Here is a 20,430-nt window from a genome sequence, read left to right on the forward strand (position 1 = left end):
GCAACGCAGTTTCATATATATATGAAGCTTACGCGTGACCCAGTGGCTTATTTACTCACAGCATCGTTTCAGACTTGCAGCGGTGTGTTTTTCGTGGTTTTAATCCAGGCAGTGGAGAGGAACAACATCATATATGACACAAAACAGCAATATCAAACTTATTTCCTTCTTTTTGGTTTAATGGCGGACTGCATAAATAAACCGTGACTCGAAGTCTCCAGGGATCGTGTGTTCTTGCGAGTCCAGCGAAGAGCACAGCGAGGAAGCTGCGCCACTGCCAAGACTCTCCCAGTAGGAAAAGGACTTCTTTGAGGTTCTCGAGTAAACCGTTCCGTTGCTGTTCTGTGCCGCTGATGCTTCCAGTGTGAAACCAGGGTATGGCTTTAACAGTTCAGTAATATACGGAGGAGCTTTACCGTGTGGAGCCCTGAAAGTTATAGTCAGGATTCGACAATGGATTCTAAAGTTAACGGGTAACCAGTGCAGAGACATTATAATAGGAGTGATGTGTGCTCTTCTGTTTGCTCAATTTAGGAGCTTGCTGCAGATTTCTGGACCAACTGAAGGCGGTCAAGGGCTTTTCTATTAAAACATGTGAAATGTGTGTTACAGTAATCTAGACAGGAGGAGATAACGGCATGGATAACCATTTCAAGTTCATGTTTTGACACCAACCTTCGCAGTTTGGAGATATTTCTTAAATGATAGAAACAGTATTGTCATGGTCTGCGTCTGCGTCTCCCCTCATGTGTCTCCTTGTGTTCTCCATCCCTCTCTAGGTTGTCCTTTTGTGTCTCCTAGCGCCCTCATGTGTCCTTGTCTGCGTCTCCCTCATGTGTCTCCTTGTGTTCCTCATTTGTCCCCAGATCTGCAGCCCTCTAGGTTTCCTTCCCCAGGTATCCCCCTCCCAGGTCCAGTGCTCCCGTGGTCCCCCTTAGTCACGCCCCTGTAGTTTTTCTTTCTGTAGTGTTTTCCTTTAGTTTCAGCTGTTCATTTTATTAGTCTCTTTAGTGTGTTTTTCCCACCAGTGTTTGTGGTTTTCCTCCCCCTTAGAATATTAGTTATGTTTGCTGCTTTTCTTGTCTTTAGGTTTTACTCTTAGGTCATGTTAGTTTCCTCCCTGCTTTCACTTGGTTTCTCTCCCCACACACCTGCAGCTCATCTCCCTCTCATCCTCCCCAGTGTATAAAACCCTGTCTCAGTGTTTCGTCGGTCCATTGTTTGTGTCAGCGTTGTTTTGTTCCCCTCCTCTTGGTCTCTAGGTTTGTGCTCTTTAAGTGAGCTTTTGGTCTCCAGGATTTTTGGACGTTTGTTTTCTGGCTCTCTGCCCTTTTGGATTTTGAGCTTTTGTCTCCAGGATTTTAGGACATTGGTTTTTCTCATCCAAATAAAAGGATTTTACTTTACAAATCGCTCCTGCCTCTTATCATCTGGTGTTTCTGCATTTTGGGTCCAAACCTCCTCCTGGCTCACATCGTGACAAGTTTTGGACCAATGTCTTGAGTGACCTTCAAAAGACATTGACTGGTCAAAAACAAAACACCCAAATTCCTTGTTTGTCTTGATGGCAGAAGATAAATGACCAATTTTTTGACTAAGCAGGAGAACCATTCAGCTTTAACTGTAACTGAAGTTTTATTGTGTTCCAGTAAATCTCTTTGCTTTTTTCAAACCTAAATTTTGCTCTGTGAAGCATTTTGGTCAGCTTTGCCATATAAACAAATTGGACTTTGACCTGGTGTATTGTTTCCCCTCCTTTTCTGCTGATTTTGGTATAGTTAGGATCACACAGTTGTTCTGGAATTCAACAAAACAGGAACAAAAATGAACAAATAAATAAACTAATAAATAGCTGGAATAGTAAGTTATTTCCCCTTTCCTTCCTCCTCCCACACTGTCCTGATCTCTGTGGTGGTGGTTTTAATATACTCATTTAAAAACTAATTAAAAGCTTTTTATATTGGACCCATGTGTGAACAAAGTTTGTGAGCAGAGAAGTAACATCTCGTAACTTCTCATCTACTTGGGAGAGCAGCCCTCCCTTTATGTGTAGTAAAAGCTTTCCTTACATGGCTGACGAGCTTTATTACCATCACAAACACATCCAGCACCGTGATTCTGTCCAGGAATCTGCCTTTGACATTAACAAGAGGTGGCTGCTCTTCCCTGCTTTCCTCCTCACCAAATGTCCCAAGGTTGTGCTGGGGTGAAAAAAATGTTTATCCATTTGTAGTAACATCTAGAGCCCTCTTTTCCTTCAATGGTAATTTAACGTTTTTACTGAACAGTCTACTCCTTTGATGGTCACCATGTCTCCCTGTCACCAGATTTCTCAGTTTCCTCTTCACAATGTAGGAAACAGCTATTGCTGCTTTGTCAGACCATACCCCGCCTGGCTTATGGATTGAAAATGATCTACTAAATTAGCCTTAAAGTTTGAACTTGTATATTTGAGTCTGCCTCGCATGTGGGCTGAATGTCAAAAAAGATATTGTGTCACAAAATAGCCTAAATCCTCTCATCGTGCGCAGTCGGCTCCAGCAACCTCTTGCACCTCCACCTGTTGTTTCTTTCCCACCCACCCAGTTTCCATCCAGCTACTTAAAATCAGACCTCTATTTTCCTGCAACTATGTGATTTCTAAGCCAGCTGCTTAAAGCAACATTATGCTTCTTTATTGCTTTTTGTTTGTCTGTTATTCCTCCCTGAGAATGAAATGCATAGCAATGAATAATTTCTAAATGTCATCCCAGTCATCAGAACAAGTTATGATTCTTTGCAGGAAAACAAACATACGTTGCCAAAAAGACATTGTGCAACATAAAGAGATTTGATTGATCTTTTTCAGCATGACACAAAACAGTCACCTTTACAGCTAAAATGCAATTCGTTTGTAGAATACTCAAGGGGGAACAGGCGTTACTTCTAATGCATTCTTGTTTTCTACACAAAAATGAAAATAATAACTCGTTTGTCAAATGAGGCTTATGAACCAGTATCAGTATGTTTCACCTTTTGAAGCCCTCCCAACATTTTTACCATAAAATGGTCAAAAATGTCTAATTTTCTGCAGCAAAACATGACTTATTTTATAAAAAATAGAGAGCTTAGTACCGTGCAGACAGTTGTTGTTCTATAGTCAGTATCTTAAATGTGTCTAAACTGAATTTTAACAGTCTAACAGATTCCTGATTATTTTGCTGCTTCAAGCTCAGTTAATCTATGAAGGTGCACACTCAGGGACGAAATTTTGATTTCAGAAGTGGGGGGGACACAGCAGGCTTGTGCGGATTTTGGGTGGGGTGTGTTATGTAAAGACCCCTTGACACGTCACGTGCCCATCTCAATAATTTTTCCATCCTCAATATATATATATATATATATATATATATATATATATATATATATATATATATATATATATATATATATATATATATATATATCAAAGTTAAAAAATGTACAACTCTATTATTACTTTTATCTATTATCATTATTGAAGTGCAGTTTTGGCTGTTGACAATGGATAGGCCATTGTATTTATTGTTTTGGGTCTTTTTTTTATTGTTTTTGGTGCAACATTTTCTAACAGGGAGTGAGATTCCTTTTTTATTTAATTTTTGTTTGTTATTTTTATTCATTTAGAAGTTCTGGTTCTGGACATTTCAATGTTAAATGAAGGTTTATTTGTTGCATTTTAAAGGGTGTACTTGCATTATTGTGATATATTAACATTGTATTAGTGGTTATTTTGGTCTAGATAATGTTGACAATGATATCGTTTATCATCAACAATTTGTTGGACAAAATATCGTCCAGCAAAATTTGTTACTTTCCCAGGCCTAGTCAAAAGTATAAAAATTATTTATACATAAACGGTCCCTCCTGAGATCTGGCCGTTTGTTCATTTGCTGTGTTAGAGGACATGCTGAACTAATGTTTTACACATGATCATCACCCTAACATTTGAGTGTATAAAAACATACTAAATATGTTTTTTTCCCTTAAAAGTGTTTAAACAGTTGTTGCATTTCAACACACAAAAAATAAATGGAAAAAATAAGATAAATCTAATGAAAAGTGTACATCTTTGACATTAAGCTTAAAAAAATCTGTTGATGATGATGATACTGTTCATTTTTCAGAGCTTTTTAATGTGAACATATACATTGCAATAGATAAGTTTACAATAAAGTTAAATGATAAAAGTTTTGAAGTTACACTTCTACTACTACTACTACTAGTAATAATAATTATGACGATAATAGTAATAATAAAAAAATAATAATTATAATAATACGAATAAATTGTGTCTGAGGAGTCAGTTATGTGGAGGAGATGAGTTTGTAAAAGTTAGTTTTGAGTATGTTTGTGAAGGAGGAGGTGAGTCTGAGCTTAATGCAGCGGTGTCACATGTTCCAACTTACGTTTTGACTTTGAAAGAAGTCTCTTATATCCACTTTTCGTTTTCTTGACATGCTGCCTCCTGGCTGTGCCTAACTACCAAAGACTCACAAATGAACACTTATTCAAATGTTATATAATGGAAGCTGAGCTGAGCTCTGATATTACACAGCGTCTAGTTGACGATGTGACTCAGTACCGGTGTTCCCTAGCGGCTCCAAACTAGCAAAACAACGTGAGCACGTTCTGACTGTTTACAATTTGGAGTGACAGCAGCAACAGCCAATAATACGTTAGCAAGTATCAGCAGAGCCAATAGATTAGCTTTTGGTTGGGTCTAATAGGAAACCGGTTTCCGTTTCGGTCCTAGTGCTCAACCAAATCCATTTAATGGAGCGTAATATTGTTTTTGGACGGAAAAAAGTGCAGGGGACCAAAACTGCCTTTTGAAAAAGTGGGGGGGACATGTCCCCCCCCCCCCCCCCAAATTACGTCCCAGTGCACACTAAACCCTGATTTATTGCAGTTTGTAACAAAGACAACAGTTTTGTTTAATTGTTTTTATAAGTCAAGATGAAATGACAAATTAATGCGTGAAATTTGAAGGTCAACAATTGAGCTGGAAGCAGAAAAAAGCAGACTTAGCCAAACTAATCTCTTTCCTTTTCTCAATAAAGCAGCAGAAGAAGAGCTCTGCTCTTTACATCAGTGGCCAAGTCTTGCCAGGAGCAAGTTTACCAGTTAAAAGACTATTAGACGACAAGCCTGCTTTTCTTGGACACCAGTTTAATGTAAGGTCTCGGTGTGTTTCTCTACCCTCATTGTGCCTACGGATTTACACAAGAAGGCATTCTGTGACAGGAAATCGTTGGCGGGGCACAAATAATGATTCTGATTTTAGGCTTTCATTGTGCCCTCTTGAGAACAATTTAATCAATATTCTTCCTTGAACAGTTTAAAATAAAACAAGTCCATTTGTCTTTTGTCCTTTGGAAACCAGGGTGACATAATGGCTTTGTGCAATCTATGAAATTATGGATGAAAACATAAAGATTTCTTTCCATGGTAATAATCCCATTTCTATAATATTTATAAATATAAAATTTTACAGCCAGTTTAATTTGTTGATGTTTTATTATTTTCTCAATGTCTGCAACATTTCATTTTATTTTTTGCTGATTAATTTTCAAGTAACAAAACACAACTTTATTAAAAATTTACCTCAAACTGGGTTTGACCCTTGCTGGGATTCATCCAGAACACAACTCTGAGAAACAATCGCACAAAATGAATGAATGCCTTGGAAGTTGTACTCTGGGGACAAAAGTTCCAGTGTGCGTGTTTTAGTACTGAGAATTCAGCCAGAGGAGAAAGTAGCTTCAGACCACAATTTAGAGTCTTATTTTCTGATATTTTGACATCTCACCTCTGATTGGATAACAGCAAAGCAACTCTACCACTGACTCTTTGCTTAATTAATGTTTTATCTCCATAAATAACACAAACCTGAAAGAGTTCGGCCGTGGTTTTGTGTTGTTAACGGTTAGCTTCTACTAGTCGAGACGTTCTCAGCTCTTTCCTGGATGCTAAACCAACAACAGCCTTTCCCGTTGCGAGTCAAGATGGGTGAGATCATGCAAGTTAAGAGACAGTGGGATGTAGAGGTCTGTCTTTTCTAATCCTAGAGCTTCATCGTCTATTTGCTATCAGAAGCTAATGCAGAAAATAGATGTACGAGACTAGTTTTCATGTTCAGCCTGCATGAAAAACTCAGAAATAATAATAAAATAATAGTAATAAATGGTTTCTCAGTGAAGAACTTATTTAGAGGTGAAATATGTAAAAATGACATGATGTGGTCAAATTCATTTTTCTAAGCAAAAAGTCACTTTCTCACTGCTGGGCTGTGAGTTTCAAAGCTGTTGCCAGTTAGGGTTCCCTGCCAGAAGACTCCAATCAAAGTGGAGTCATGCACAGTAAGTTGATACCTGTACATTAGTGTGCAAGTTCAGACAAGTATACTTACTGCTCCATTAACTATTCTATTAGCAAAATGTATCTCATAATTCATTGGATGGATTTAAAGGTTTTTATGACCGTTAACTTTATAGGGACATCATTAAATGAATGGCTTTCAGAGTCAATTCCATTCAGTATGGTTGCCATGGCCTCCTGAAAACTAAATAACGCTATGCAAGTTGTTGAGCTTCATCTGTAGTCCAGGTGCCAGAATGTGAATTATATCAAGAGACTGCAAAAAACAAATGTTTCTAAATGAAACCAACATATCTATAGATAATTTTTTTCCCTTGACTTTCTTCTCTGACATGGAAGCCAGGGAGTAATATTCCTTCCTTTGAGGAATCCTATGCTTTTCATGTATATTGAAGCTATATTCTTGTTTTTTCAGCCTGCTTCATTAGACATGTTGATGCTCTCAACTCCACTTCTCATTTCATTTTCCCTAAAGCATCTGTTTGAGAGACTATAATGTACAATACTTAGCACACCCTGGCACACACAGCAAGGGTGCTTTTAAAATGTAATTATCGTTCTCTCCTTATTTGTAGTTCAGGCATGAGCAAGGCCAGATTAACACTTTGTTGTACCCTGGGCAACAATATTCAAGGGCCCCATCATCACGACCCAAGGATCACCATAATATGGTCACATACAGAATATTTTACTGTAATATGTAGTAAATATACTCAATACTTGAATTCCTGACGTCACGTAACCCGCTCATAGTAACCTTTGACCCACCTCATGTGGACTGACCAATGAGGAGAGGGTCTTAACTTGAGGCCCTCTCTTCATTGGTCAGTCTGCATGAGACTGACTTTCAACTGACGTTCAAAGTCATAGGCAGCGAAGCGTCTCTGTGCAGCGCAAAAGCCCGGGTGGACAGTTTGTTTAATATAGGGTGATCATATTTCCATTTCCAAAAAAGAGGACAGGGGATCTGTGCCTATGACGTCACACTATGGCAACGTCACACAAACCACGCCAAACATCTCCTCTAAACTCTCCAGGAAAACTGCTGCCTGGATTCTTACTTTTTCACCTCATCAGTTACATTTGAGCAGACCAAAGGGATCTCCTGACCACAAAGCGGAGAACGTGTTTTGATGCTACGTCAGTGAGGTGAAATCACCGCAGCACAGGCGATGAGCTCCGCAGTAGCAGAGCGCTTCAGGCACAAATAAGACAGAAAGTAGAGAACATGTGCGGACATGAACGATCGTGTGTTAATTATAGTTTTTTGGTTGCGCCACTTTGAGAATGGACCGTGCGCTGGACGCAGCAGCCTGGAGCGCACCAACGATCAGAGCTCTGCCGCTCTCTGTGCTCTCCGAACCCCGGTACACTGAGAGTCCATATACTGATGTAATATAGGTAGAACACTTTTTTCCGGCTCTCCCTGGATGTGTAGGATATACAGCTCCCCCATAATTCGATCCCTGCTCCTGGACGAAAAACCAGACATTTTCATCAATACAAGAACCCCCCACCCCCACCCCCCGGACACCCCGGACAGAGAGTGAAAAGTGGACATGTCCGGGGAAAAGAGGACTTATGGTCACCCTAGTTTAATATAAAGCAGGAGATTACAGATACAGTATTTTGCTTGTGCCCTTGCTGCCCTGGGCCCTTTAGAGTTTGTGGACCCCTGGGCAATTGCCGAGTTGCCCATATGGTTAATCTGGCCTTGGGCATGGGAATTTAGAATGAATCCATACTTTAGGCATAATGTCATAGCAAGTTTGTGTTCAATTGGAACAAGCAGTTAAAATATGTTAAGTGATTAAATAGTATCAACTGATTAATAGTCACACTCCGCTCATAATCAAGGTTATCCTTCAACCCATTTTCTGGGTTTTTCTTAAGTTATTGGTGAACAATGTCGCCGAATGAACTTTAATAAATGTTTATAAACTGTAGTATTGTAAAAATAAACAGCAGCTTTTTATTAAGACTGTGGGCATGCTGATTAAAATGTAATTTTAAACTCCCCATCACAGTGGACAGATCAATGTTTTGGACTTTATCCCCACCGGGGACAAACTCTCACAGGACCCATCCATTCAACACTGTCACCAGTAGTTAATACGGCTCTAAACTACTGATGACAGCCTGTCATGGCCCAGAATGAAGCAGCTCTGAAGCTTCAGAGAGAGGGAGGACAGATAAACAAAAGCAAACATTCTCATGACGCAGCAACACCCCATCAACGCCATCAATAACAAACTCAGCACCTACAATACCAGTGAGATTTAAGTCTTTGTCAATCAAGCCTTTCAATAATTGCCTGGATCTGAAGCTCGTCGGCAAGCATGAAGATACTGCTGTGATGTAGTAGATGGATTATTTATGGCATGTGGAGAGGGACAGAAGTCAAAAGTAAAGAAAGAGAATTCTGACTTTAATCTCAGAATTCTGAATTTTTTCTCTTAATTCTAAGATTAAAGTAAGAATTCAGAAATTAAAGTCAGAATTATCTTTCTTTGCTTTTTTCTTTTCAGTGGTCCTAATCCTCGTCCGCACTAAACAAAACAAAAGAACAATGAAAAAAAACTTTATCTGTTGAAAGCTGCTACAGCGAGTCTGCAAACAAGCTAGGTTTTGAACAATGTTATTGGTGGAGGTTTTTAGACAAATGCGAGCGAACAACTCTATTAATTTTTTTCATTTTTTAAATCTCCACAACAAATTTCTAGCCGTACTTTGTTAGAACGTTGTTATGAGGCATGAAAAACGTGTTTTAGGCTAACTTCCTTTCCAAATTTGCTATTGCAGCTTTAAGTCCAATTTGTAGCATGTTGTTTTTGTTTTCTCCAGCTGTTTAAAGAGACCTTTTTGTCTACTAAGAAGCTTAAACAAACTTGGTTTTTCTGTTAGGAACAGCTCGTTTTTCTTTTAAAACCAGCAAATTGCAGCCTCCTTCCTTGACTGTGATGATACTTTATACATACATGCTTCTGCTAGTCGTCTGAAGACGTTGGATGCTGTCTACTAGGGCTGTAAGATGCAGGATGTAAACCCTCATGCACCTCTACACTCTGTATTTTCTGATCAAATGCTTAGTTCGATCAACATTAACATTCATTTTCATTGTTTGATAAGAACTAGCACAAAGGTCTTTTCATAAGTTACCCCATCATGCTGGACCATAAGACCTTGAACATCTCAGCCGATTATTTCAGACAGCCTTGAAAGAGACGTGGAAAATCAATGGACATTTTTCACTGTTTTTGTTACTTTGTTGTAATATAATGTCATTGTTTTTATGAATATGTCTTTAGAAAATTTAACCATAGGTCTCAATGAGGCCAACCTATATAAACAAATGTAAAATTCAGTTCAATTCAATTAGGCTAATTTCCGGACTATAGAGCGCACCTCAATGTAAGCCGCACCGGGCTAAAAGCCGCAGATATCTACTGAATTGGAAAATACGGTAAAAGCTCAACTTTCAGCCTACAACCATTTCAATGTTCATCTATTGGTCCTGGATGTGTTAACTGACTTAAAATTAGTTAAAGGTGTGGTTAACTTCTATCCTTCTGCCACTTCCTCAATGGAAAAGGATTTCTCCTTCACGCAGACCATGAATCCCTTACCAGGCTAATGAACTTCAAAGAACCAGAGGGTCAGCTCGCTTGGTAGTTAGAAACATTGCACTAGGATAACTCCATTTCATGCTTGACTACTGCTTCGAAGTTTGTTACGAACGGTCCCGCCTCTCTTCTTTTTCTGCTTACTCTTCTTCTTATTCTTATTTGTGGTCTTATGGCACTTGGCAAACAACAATTTGGTGAATTACTGCCACCAATTGGATTGGAGTGGAATGACTACCAATCACTTCCTGTTTGTGCATCGGCATCTTAAAGGAATAGTCCATTGTGGCATTAACAGAGGGGTGCCAGCAGTCAGGGCTAGGGGGGCTCTCAGCATAAGGAGGCCCCAGGTGGCCGCCGACCTATGCCTAATGGTAAAACCGCCACTGAACCTAACTTGGTTGACTAGTTGAAATTATCCGAACACTGTGGTTATCCTTTTTTAAACTCACTTACATTAACACAGAGACTTTTGCAAAGTTCATTGTGGGAGATCTGAGCATGGTGATGTTTAGACAATGCTGACTTTCTTACATCAGCAATTTACTTTGACTTGATAGCAGTTCATTCATGGGAGGATGGGGTTAAGTTCTGGCCCACAATGCTGTCATTTTCTTTTACGGACAGTTACAGTAAGTAGTTATTAATGTTAGGCTTCATAATTAATGAGGTTTAATTGTTGTGAGTTGAGAGATACACCAACAAGCACCATAGAAACTTCCTTATATTTTTACCTTTATTTAACTGAGAAGTGTTCGATTTTTATGTTCAAAGCAAGTGATTTTTACATTATTCCCATTTTTTCAGTGACTCATCCTCCAATGCATTTATATAACTCTATATTTACCAAATGATATGCAGGTGCAGATTGTTTTGATCAATCATTCACACAATTATGTTGAATGATTTTTAGTGCAGCTTGTGAAAGAAAGTCAATTTAATTAAAGTAAGAAAAAATGTGATGTGATGGAGTGGAAGTTGTTTTACTCAGTAAATGGTGAAGTTTCTTTGAGTTATAATTCAGAAAGAGCAAAAAAAAAACAGACCTTTTAAAACTGATTTTACATGAATCGTTTTTGTTTTCTTCACCTGTTTAATCACGTCTTCTGATTTTATTTACCTTTGTTGTGTGATATGTTGCTGTTTTGTCTTTATGATCATTTTACGATTTTATGACATTTTTATTTACTTTGTTGACCTTCGTGAATCACTTTGCGATTTATCTTTCTATACGTGCTACAAAACAAACTTTGCTTATTTATTAACAGAACAGAATTATGATGGCAATCAGATGTCTTCACCAGCTACAGAACAAAGAAAACCCTCGATCATTGAGATGCTAAGAGAACTGCTTAGACGTGCAGAAGTAGTCCCTGCCTCTCCAGTGAAGATAAACATTAGTTACCAAAATCTTCAAAGCATTTCATCTTAATTGAAGAGGAGTGGAAAAATAACGGCTGGATCCTGATCCTCTACATGCCTGTTTGATGCTGTAATAAACAGAGTAGAAAACAGAAGAACAACTTAAATATAATTCAGTAACAGCTGCCTGATGTTTTCTTGTTAATGCTTTAGCTTGATGTGAACACGATACACTTTAAATACTGTTGCTGTGTCAAACGGGATAACTTCATGTTAGTTTTCCACTTCCAGGATCAGCAACGAGTCACTCATCTGTGGAGATACAGGCGCACTAACGGCACAGTAAAAACCAAAGCCTTCCTAAACCACTCAGATATTATAGGTGCAGGATGACATCATTTAGATAATTTAGACAAATTAATCATATTAATTACACAGTTTAGAGGCAACAGCCTTAGTTTAAAAAACCCTTTTTGTCAGTTTTATGACTTTTTCTCTTTTAACTATTATCAAAGAAAACCAGATTTTAAAAATGTCAACCCCGACATGCATTTACCTGCATATTCACATGTCTCTGCAGTCCTGAAAACAAGATCCCACTTTGCAATTTGCTCTGATGTGGCTTAGAGGAACAATAATCAGTTGATAAATGGCGCCCTCGGGTGTTTGAAAAAGACACAATGCATGAAGAAGTCATTTTCATTATTTGCCTAAATTATTTCCTTATTTAAGAAGTAGATTAAAACAATAATCTGTAACGTACAGAATGAGATTTTATTTGGAGCATTGGGTTTTAGTGCAATTATTTAATTTCATGATTTCCTGGCTTTAGTGTGCTCATTAACCTAATTTTAGTCATCAGACATCTGGGGGAAAAAATGAAAGTTGTATCAGAAAAATTGAGAGGGTTATTGGATGTCAGAGTGGAGTTGACAAAACTGGGGAAATTCTAATGACACGATTCCTCTAAACATGCCTGTCCCTTCTGTGGCGGACTCTTTCCATCCCGTCATGCTGTCTGTCACTCAAGCAATCATTTTTACTGCCGATAAGCTGTCTTACATTTTCCAGAAGGCATGTAAGTGACAAAGTGACTGTGAAACGTCAACGGGAGGATGAGAAGCATCGACAGATTGCACACAGGAACTGAGTGTGTTCGTTTGATAGTAGAAACCCTCTTGAAAAGCAAGTAAGTACAGAGGAAATCACTAAACCACAGTGGGTAAATGATGAGTCTGAAAACTCCGTTTTGACATCATCCCAGAAGCATTTTAAATGTTTTGGGTGCAGCACCTTTTTAAGGTGTGAGATCAAATTTAAAAACGAAAAAGAAAGCTTCTGTGCTTTGGTTTTCTACCAGCCCATGCATTTAAATAGTTAGGAACAAAAGCTAATATATAAACTGTGCTGGTTTCAGAATTACTTGCCAGCTTTTTTTTAATCATTCTTTACGACGAATAAGAGCATACTTATTCATAATGAAACCCCGACTAACTGAATTATACCATATTTATGTTTTTTTCATCATTTTGTGCATAGTGCACAAACCCATCATTTGTGTGTATAAACTTGCCAGTTTTTCTACCACAAAAAAACATAAAAGATGCAAAAGTTTGATTGCAATCCAGTTTTGTTACGAGTGTGGCTGGCAGATATTCTCCGCTGCTCAACAGCTTCTGTTATTTCCCACTTTTTGACACAGTCTGTATGGCTTTGATCCACTCCTTTCTTTCTTCAGCTGTTGCAGCTTGGAGGAAGTAGTGAGTCTCATCTGCTGTGATGATCTCAAAGAGGTTGCCATCAATGTCATACTTTTTGGCTGAAACCGGGAAAATGAAAAAAAAAAGGAGTTAAAAGACTCCCTGGAAGAGAAACTATACCGACAGCACACATAAGATCTGTTTTTTGGGTCACAGCGGGGGATCGTCATGTGGATCTTATTACAACAACTTCACCCACCATCAGGCACGTACTCCACAGCTGTAACCACAGCTCCACGGAGATGAATGGAGCCCAGAGGATCATCGGCCTAAGAAAGATGTTTATTTTAATTTTTAGTCATATTCATTTGCATGATAATCCAAATCCTAGCATTTACCTTAGAGGGATCAGAATAGTGGATATAAGCAGGGTCGTCTCTCAGAATGAACTTCCGTACTTTCCAGTTTTTTCGTCTGTGCCCCTGTTTTGCAGCACATTTGAAAAATATCGGGTGTATTTCATCAAACATGTTTAAACTACATCATAATCTCAGTTCTGTGAGAATCACATTCAAAAGTCAACTTCTTGTTTTAGGATGGTGTTTGCATGTGAGCAGAGCATTTTGGTTCACCTGTTTGAGCAAACAGCCTTGTTTTATGATGTTTCCTCTGAATTCTTCCTTCAGGAGAACATCTTCGTCGCTAGAGTAGCCTTCACAGAAAAAGCCGCTGTCTGCCTGAGGAGACAAATGCAAAAACCCACGTCAGCCTGAGTGGATGAACATTCACATCATCTAGTGTGCCTCTGATTTGGGATCAAGTTTAATTACATATTTGTTTGCTGAGCTGAACTCACAAAGTAGTAAAGAGCTTTTGTTTGATCTAAGAAGGTTGTTTGCTCTCCAGCCTCTGCTCCGTCCTTGGACAGGTCCCCCGCAGGCTGAAGAAAGCCCTCGTTCAGAAGCCCTGTTGCTAACATCAGGGCCTCGGGCCTGTTTCTTGCCTGCCCATTCGAAACCAGCCACTCCACCACTGTTGCACCTGCGCAGAAAATACAAGTGGTGAAAAGTGTTGAGAAGATGTGAAAGTTAAAAAAGAAAAATGCCTTCACACTTGCGGTTGCTTATCTATGAGAGCAAAGCAGTTTTTACCTGTGAAGCAGTGGTTGAAAACGCGATTATCTTGCTCCAGTTTCAGCTCCTTCACTCCATTTTTCTGATCTTTCATCTCTGTGTAGAGATTGCTGACAAAACACAGGGCAAGCAAATTCAACCTCCTCGTGTATTTCTGTTGTTTTCATCATTAGCCTTGTGAACGTGACAATTAAAGGTGTAATATGGAACACGAGCACCAAAGCGACCTCTAGTGTGTGGAGGTTGCAGTTGCAACAATAGAACAAGGTTCGCTGTCGTCAGGGTAACGAGGTTCGCTACCGATATGTGAAATGTTTTATTTGGGTCCATTTGTTGTAGACCACCTAAAGTTACTCTGGTTTTAGATGTTTTCTGGTCGCTCCTCTTCTGAGAAGGATAACAACATCTTCTGGGCTCAGAAGCGGCTTCTTGACTTTCTGAGTCGGCCATTTTCCACAGGGCCAGCCTCGCTGCGCCGAGCGGACTGTTTGGCAACCAGCAATGGTGCCCTCTACTGGCTGGTACATGTAAACATAAACCCAGTGCCGTGCCCATTAAAATGAATATTTGATTTCTTTTTAATTAAAATAATACCGCACCATAGCTTTTTGTTAAACGGTTCCATGATCAACCTTTAACACGTCACACAGATATTCAGAATAAGAAAAAAATCTGTTGTTGTCAAACAGTCTGGAGGGTGTTAATGGTCAACTCTTGGAATAAAACAAGTAATTTTTTCATAAATTTCAAACAGTAAAAAAGATTCCATTGGACATACGCGAGGTTGACCGTGTCAGGCAGGCGAATGGAGCGCCGCGTGGACTTCCTGGCAAACCTCTTCCCACCCTGCAGGCAGGTAATGGCCTTCTTGATGTCTTTCACCCAGCACTCTCTCTCCTCCACGTATGAGGCTTGGAAAAAATGATCTTGTTTCTTCTCTGTGGTGATCTTGAAGACCAGCTAAAATCAAACATCATCAGTCAGTTCAACTCTCACTTTTCATCCCAACATTTAAAGCAGCTGCTAAGTTAAGTCATCTGTTGTTGCGACCACTTTCACAACTCTGGTCCCTGGGTGCATGCGCTCAATTATTCCTGAAAGATGAACTTGACATTTTCTCACCATTCTCTTACTGAAATCCTGGCAGGGGCTGAGGAGTGTGGCTCCCTTCAGCGGGATCATTCCCTTCGGCGACTGGTTGGTTTTCTTTTTATAGAATTCCAAACCATCTTCTGACAACACCACCCACACTGCCCTCCAGGAGTTTAACACCGTACCCTGAGGATCAATAAGACAACACGCAGCCTTGAGCAAAAAGAGGCAAATACAGGTGCTGGCCAGTAAATTAGAATATCATCAAAAGGTTGAAAATATTTCAGTAATTCCATTCAAAACGTGAAACTTGTACATTATATTCATGCAATGCACACAGACCAATGTATTTCCGATGTTTATTACGTTTAATTTTGATATTTATAGGTGACAACCAATGAAAACATCAAATCTGGTATCTCAGAAAATTAGAATATTCTAAAGGCCAATGAAAAAATGTTTGTTTCTCTAATGTTGGCCAACTGAAAAGAATGAACATGAAAAGAATGTGCATGTATAGCACTCAATACTTAGTCGGGGCTCCTTTTGCCTCAATAACTGCAGTAATGCGGCGTGGCATGGACTCAATCAGTCTGTGGCACTGCTCAGGTGTTATGAGAGCCCAGGTTGCTCTGATAGTCGTCTTCAGCTCCTCTGCATTGTTGGGTCTAGCGTATTGCATCCTCCGCTTCACAATACCCCATAGATTTTCTATGGGGTTAAGGTCAGGCGAGTTTGCTGGCCAATCAAGGACAGGGATACCATGGTCCTTGAACCAGGTGCTGGTGGTTTTGGCACTGTGTGCAGGTGCCAAGTCCTGTTGAAAGGTGAAGTCTGCATCCCCATAAAGTTGGTCAGCAGCAGGAAGCATGAAGTGCTCTAAAACTTCCTGGTAGACGGCTGCATTGACCCTGGACCTCAGGAAACAGAGTGGGCCAACACCGGCAGATGACATGGCACCCCACACCATCACTGACGGTGGAAACTTTACACTGGACCTCATGCAACGTGGATTCTGTGCTTCTCCGCTCTTCCTCCAGACTCTGGGTCCTTGATTTCCAAAGGAAATGCAGAACTTGCTTTCATCAGAAAACATAACTTTGGACCACTCAGCATCAGTCCAGTCCTTTTTGTCCTTGGCCCAGGCGAGACGCTTCTTGCGCTGTTTCTTGTTCAAGAGTGGCTTGACACACGGAATGCGACACCTGAATCCCATGTCTTTCATGAGTCTCCTCGTGGTGGTTCTTGAAGCGCTGACTCCAGCTGCAGTCCACTCTTTGTGGATCTCCCCCACATTTTTGAATGGGTTTGTCGTCACAATTCTCTGCAGGGTGCGGTTATCCCTAGAGCTTGTACACTTTTTTCTACCACATTTTTTCCGTCCCTTCGCCTGTCTGTTAATGTGCTTGGACACAGAGCTCTGCGAACAGCCAGCTTCTTTAGCAATCACCTTTTGTGTCTTGCCCTCCTTGTGCAAGGTGTCAATGATTGTCTTTTGGACAGCTGTTAAGTCAGAAGTCTTCCCCATGATTGTGGTGCCTTCAAAACAAGACTGAGGGACCTTTTAAAGGCCTTTGCAGGTGTTTTGAGTAAATCAGCTGATTAGAGTGGCAGCAGGTGTCTTCTATATTCAGCCTTTTCAGAATATTCTAATTTTTTGAGATACCAAATTTGGAGTTTTCATTAGTTGTCACTTATGAATATCAAATTTAAATGTAATGAACATTGGAAATACATTGGTCTGTGTGCATTGCATGAATATAATGTACAAGTTTCACGTTTTGAATGGAATTACTGAAATATTTTCAACCTTTTGATGATATTCTAATTTACTGGCCAGCACCTGTAGCTGGCTGCGGGTGCACAGGTCCCATGCATTTTGAATTAACTGAGCTTGACCTGCTCAACAAGTGTGTTTCCTCACACTTTTATTCTCAGCTTCTCCATTCTTCCCATAATAAATGACTAAAAATGAAAATGCAACACTATGCAATTTGAACTTCTTTTTCCTGTTAGAGCTTTCACTTCTTTATTCACAATTTGACATAATGCCATGGGTTTTTTTTTACAAGAAAATGAAAGTTTTCATATTGAGAAAATGAAGTTTTTATTTAGTTCTGCAAGAACGTAGAAATGAATCTTCTGGTCATTTGTACAAAGAGAAGAAGCCGCTTACTAGAGAAATTCCTTCTTTGCAGAAGTTGGCTTAAATATTACACATATTAGCAGATTGGCTCAGACGTGCCTCTGGCCCGTTTATATTTAGGGGGGAAAAAAGCAACCATCAACATTTCATTTAAAACTTTATCGAGTTAAGAAAAAGTGACATTTGGGATAGGATGACTCGTCTTTTCATTGAAGAATGTGGTAATTATCAGATCAGGTGGTGTTGTCTCCCTCCCACACGGGTGGGTCTGGGACTGATGTTCATTTATTAAATATCAAGTTGATTCAAGAATGACTTTCAGAATTATGTCAAGAAAATAAAACATCAAAAAGCAAAAAAATATTTATTTATTAGATTTCCCAATCAAGTAACACTTTACAATAAGGGTCCCTTTATTAACGTAACTTAGTACGTTAATAAACTATTAAATAAAGTATTAACCAGTGCTTAATAATAATGTGAATATTGAGTAATGCATTACTAAACAGACACCCCACCCCCTTGGCCCTTTGTCCTAACCTTAAGGAAACTTAACAGTTAACAATATTGGGAATATTAGTAAAGGGACCCTTTGTTTATTAATGCTTAATAATGCACTAAGGTAATGTTAATAAAGGAACCCTTTTTGTAAAGTGTTTCCTAATTGTGTCATGACAGGGTGCACTACCCTTAAACATAGTTTCACGCAGCTCATCACAGAATTAGATATGTTTAAAAATCATCAGAAATAGTTGTTTTATTTACTGCTTGGCTTCTTCACAGTGGAATTATAAAACACTGACTTTAGTTCAAAGAAAGGTTTGAAACACCACTTCTTTTTTTTCACTGAGTAAGTAGCATGAGACCATCTTTTAGTGCAGGGGTGCTCAATCCTGGTCCTCGAGGGCAGGAATCCAGCATGTTTTAGTTTTAACCCCGCTCCAACGCACCCAACAGGCTTCTGCAGAGCCCAATTAGCTGCTGCACAGGTGTTTCAACCACTGAGTTAGGTGTGGTGGTGCAGAGAAACCACTAAAATGTGCTAAATGCCGGCTCTCCAGGACCAGGAATGTGCTCTTTCAACACTAGTGTAGGTTACACAGAAAAGTTCAAAATGTGCAATTTACATGACAGTGACCATGAAAAGCCAAATCCGTCATCCTTACAAGACCACTTCTCTCCCGCAGGAGTTCAGACATTACATGACACTTAAAAATAGTTACTTGCTGATTTGTGTCTTGAAAAAAAAATGTAATGTTTTCTCCTTTGTTCATCACTGTCTCTTATCAATTTATTTTTGGGGTGAACACAGACACAAACATATGTCATGTTATCAGTCATCACCAGCTGGTTACCTATAAATGTTCATAGATCTGCAATGTTTCTTTTTTGCAATCATTTTCTGTTAAATTTAGAAAACCAGTTTCAGCAAAACTATGCAGGACCGGTGATGTTTCACTTCTTCCAGGTGCTAGAAGACTTTTTAACAATTCAGTTCTCATTCAACACGGGGGAAAAGTGAGCAGTTTTGTTTAAGTTTATACTAAATGTGCTCAAATAGAACTACAGTGATTAAAAATGAGGTGGGAAAGCAAACTGAACATGTAGACTAAATGAAAGAGGAACCCGCTTAAACAAAAGCTGCTGCTGCTGAATTTTCAGCTATGTGGGAAACATCAGCCTCTGTGAGTGAGGCGCTGATGTGAAAACGTTTTTGGTAAAAAGTTTAACCTAGAAAAATACTAAAAGTTTCATGAAATAAACATCTAATTTGTGCACAGAACATGTATATTTTTTCATAATGAGAGGATTATCTGAGTGTATTTACTTATTGCAGTTTAGGATTTGTTATAATCTATTGGGTGTCCTCCTGCAGAATAAACTTTACAATAAAAATGCAAGAGTTCATGTGTTGCTCAGCTCTAAAACAGAACTTGTTTTTTTTTAACTGAACAACAGAAGTGTGTTTTCACACGTCATGTTGCAAATGTGTGGCATCTGTTCCTCAATCCAAAAGTTGGCTCGATGTTTAACATTATCACCCTTTACTATTTAAGTGGATCCACAGCATTTTTTATCTTTTGATTTGATGTTTCTCATTCATCAGCTTACTTTTCAGCATTTTTCTAAAACACACCAAAATGTGTACATTAGAACATTTATTAGTATGTTGTCTACATGGGAAGTTTTTGATGTTAAAATTTGTTTCATGTTTTTACAAAACCCAGTTTTTCTGTGGTAAAATTGGCTAGAATATTAGTAACGTGTAGTATTAGGAAGTAGATAGTATTTCTACAGATATTCTTACCTTCTTAACTAGGTAACCCTCTCTGATCTCCTCTGGCTCCATTACTGGGTTTCTCTGCTGCCGTCGATTGGAACTTGTCACTTTTATAACAACTGTCACATCCATTTCACAAACTCTCTCTCTCTCTCTCTCTCTCTCTCTCTCTCTCTCTCTCTCTCTCTCTCTCTCTCTCTCTCTCTCTCTCTCTCTCTCTCTCTCTCTCTCTCTCTCTGTCTCTCTCTCTCTCTCTCTCTCTCTCTCTCTCTCTCTCTCTCTCTCTCTCTCTCTCTCTCTCTCTGTGCATTTGCATGTGTGTCAGCGTGAAAACCACAGGCTTGCAGAGACGCAGAAACAGGAAGTTGCAAATGGGTGCGAGGACCGGTCAGCTTGTTTCCTGTTGTCTAATGTATTATTAGGCAGCGAAAGCATGCTCTGCTGTTCAATATACAGAAATGGTTCCATCAGCATTTCTAAAATACTGTGGAGAGACATTTTGCGAAAGACTGGAAAAAAAAGGTCAGCCAGCAGTAAGTGTGGTCTAGCTGTGAGTTAATTTACTTTCAAATCGGGTAAATTTGCCGTCACTTCTAAAGATTTCATCATGAAACAGATTAAACATTTAGACTTTTTTCCTAAAATAGATTTATTTTAATCCATATTTGTATTTATTTCTATTTTAACACCATTT

The 20,430-nt window shown here is 39.1% G+C and overlaps 1 protein-coding gene across 1 annotated transcript; it reads right to left on the reverse strand.

Annotated features, from left to right (window-relative positions):
- Positions 1-12,435: 12,435 nt before the first annotated feature.
- plek (pleckstrin) lies at positions 12,436-19,897 on the reverse strand. Its single transcript, XM_015944905.3, has 9 exons — positions 19,764-19,897; positions 15,340-15,495; positions 14,996-15,177; positions 14,236-14,327; positions 13,941-14,125; positions 13,717-13,821; positions 13,483-13,566; positions 13,344-13,413; positions 12,436-13,203 (listed from the first exon to the last, which is right to left on the reverse strand). The coding sequence occupies exons 1-9, from the start codon at positions 19,866-19,868 to the stop codon at positions 13,064-13,066; spliced, it is 1,119 nt and encodes a 372-aa protein (XP_015800391.3). The 5' UTR covers positions 19,869-19,897; the 3' UTR covers positions 12,436-13,063.
- Positions 19,898-20,430: the final 533 nt, after the last annotated feature.

Source organism: Nothobranchius furzeri, chromosome 12 (assembly GCF_043380555.1).
Source record: "Nothobranchius furzeri strain GRZ-AD chromosome 12, NfurGRZ-RIMD1, whole genome shotgun sequence".
In the NCBI taxonomy this organism is placed as follows: Eukaryota; Metazoa; Chordata; class Actinopteri; order Cyprinodontiformes; family Nothobranchiidae; genus Nothobranchius; species Nothobranchius furzeri.

Coding starts and splice junctions, on each gene's coding strand:
- plek (XM_015944905.3), bottom strand. CDS start 19,868: ATGGATGTGACAGTTGTTATAAAAGTGACAAGTTCCAATCGACGGCAG. Junction 15,178..15,339: donor AGGATTTCAGTAAGAGAATG/GTGAGAAAATGT, acceptor GTTTGATTTTAG/CTGGTCTTCAAGATCACCAC. Junction 13,204..13,343: donor TGTGGAGTACGTGCCTGATG/GTGGGTGAAGTT, acceptor TCCCGGTTTCAG/CCAAAAAGTATGACATTGAT.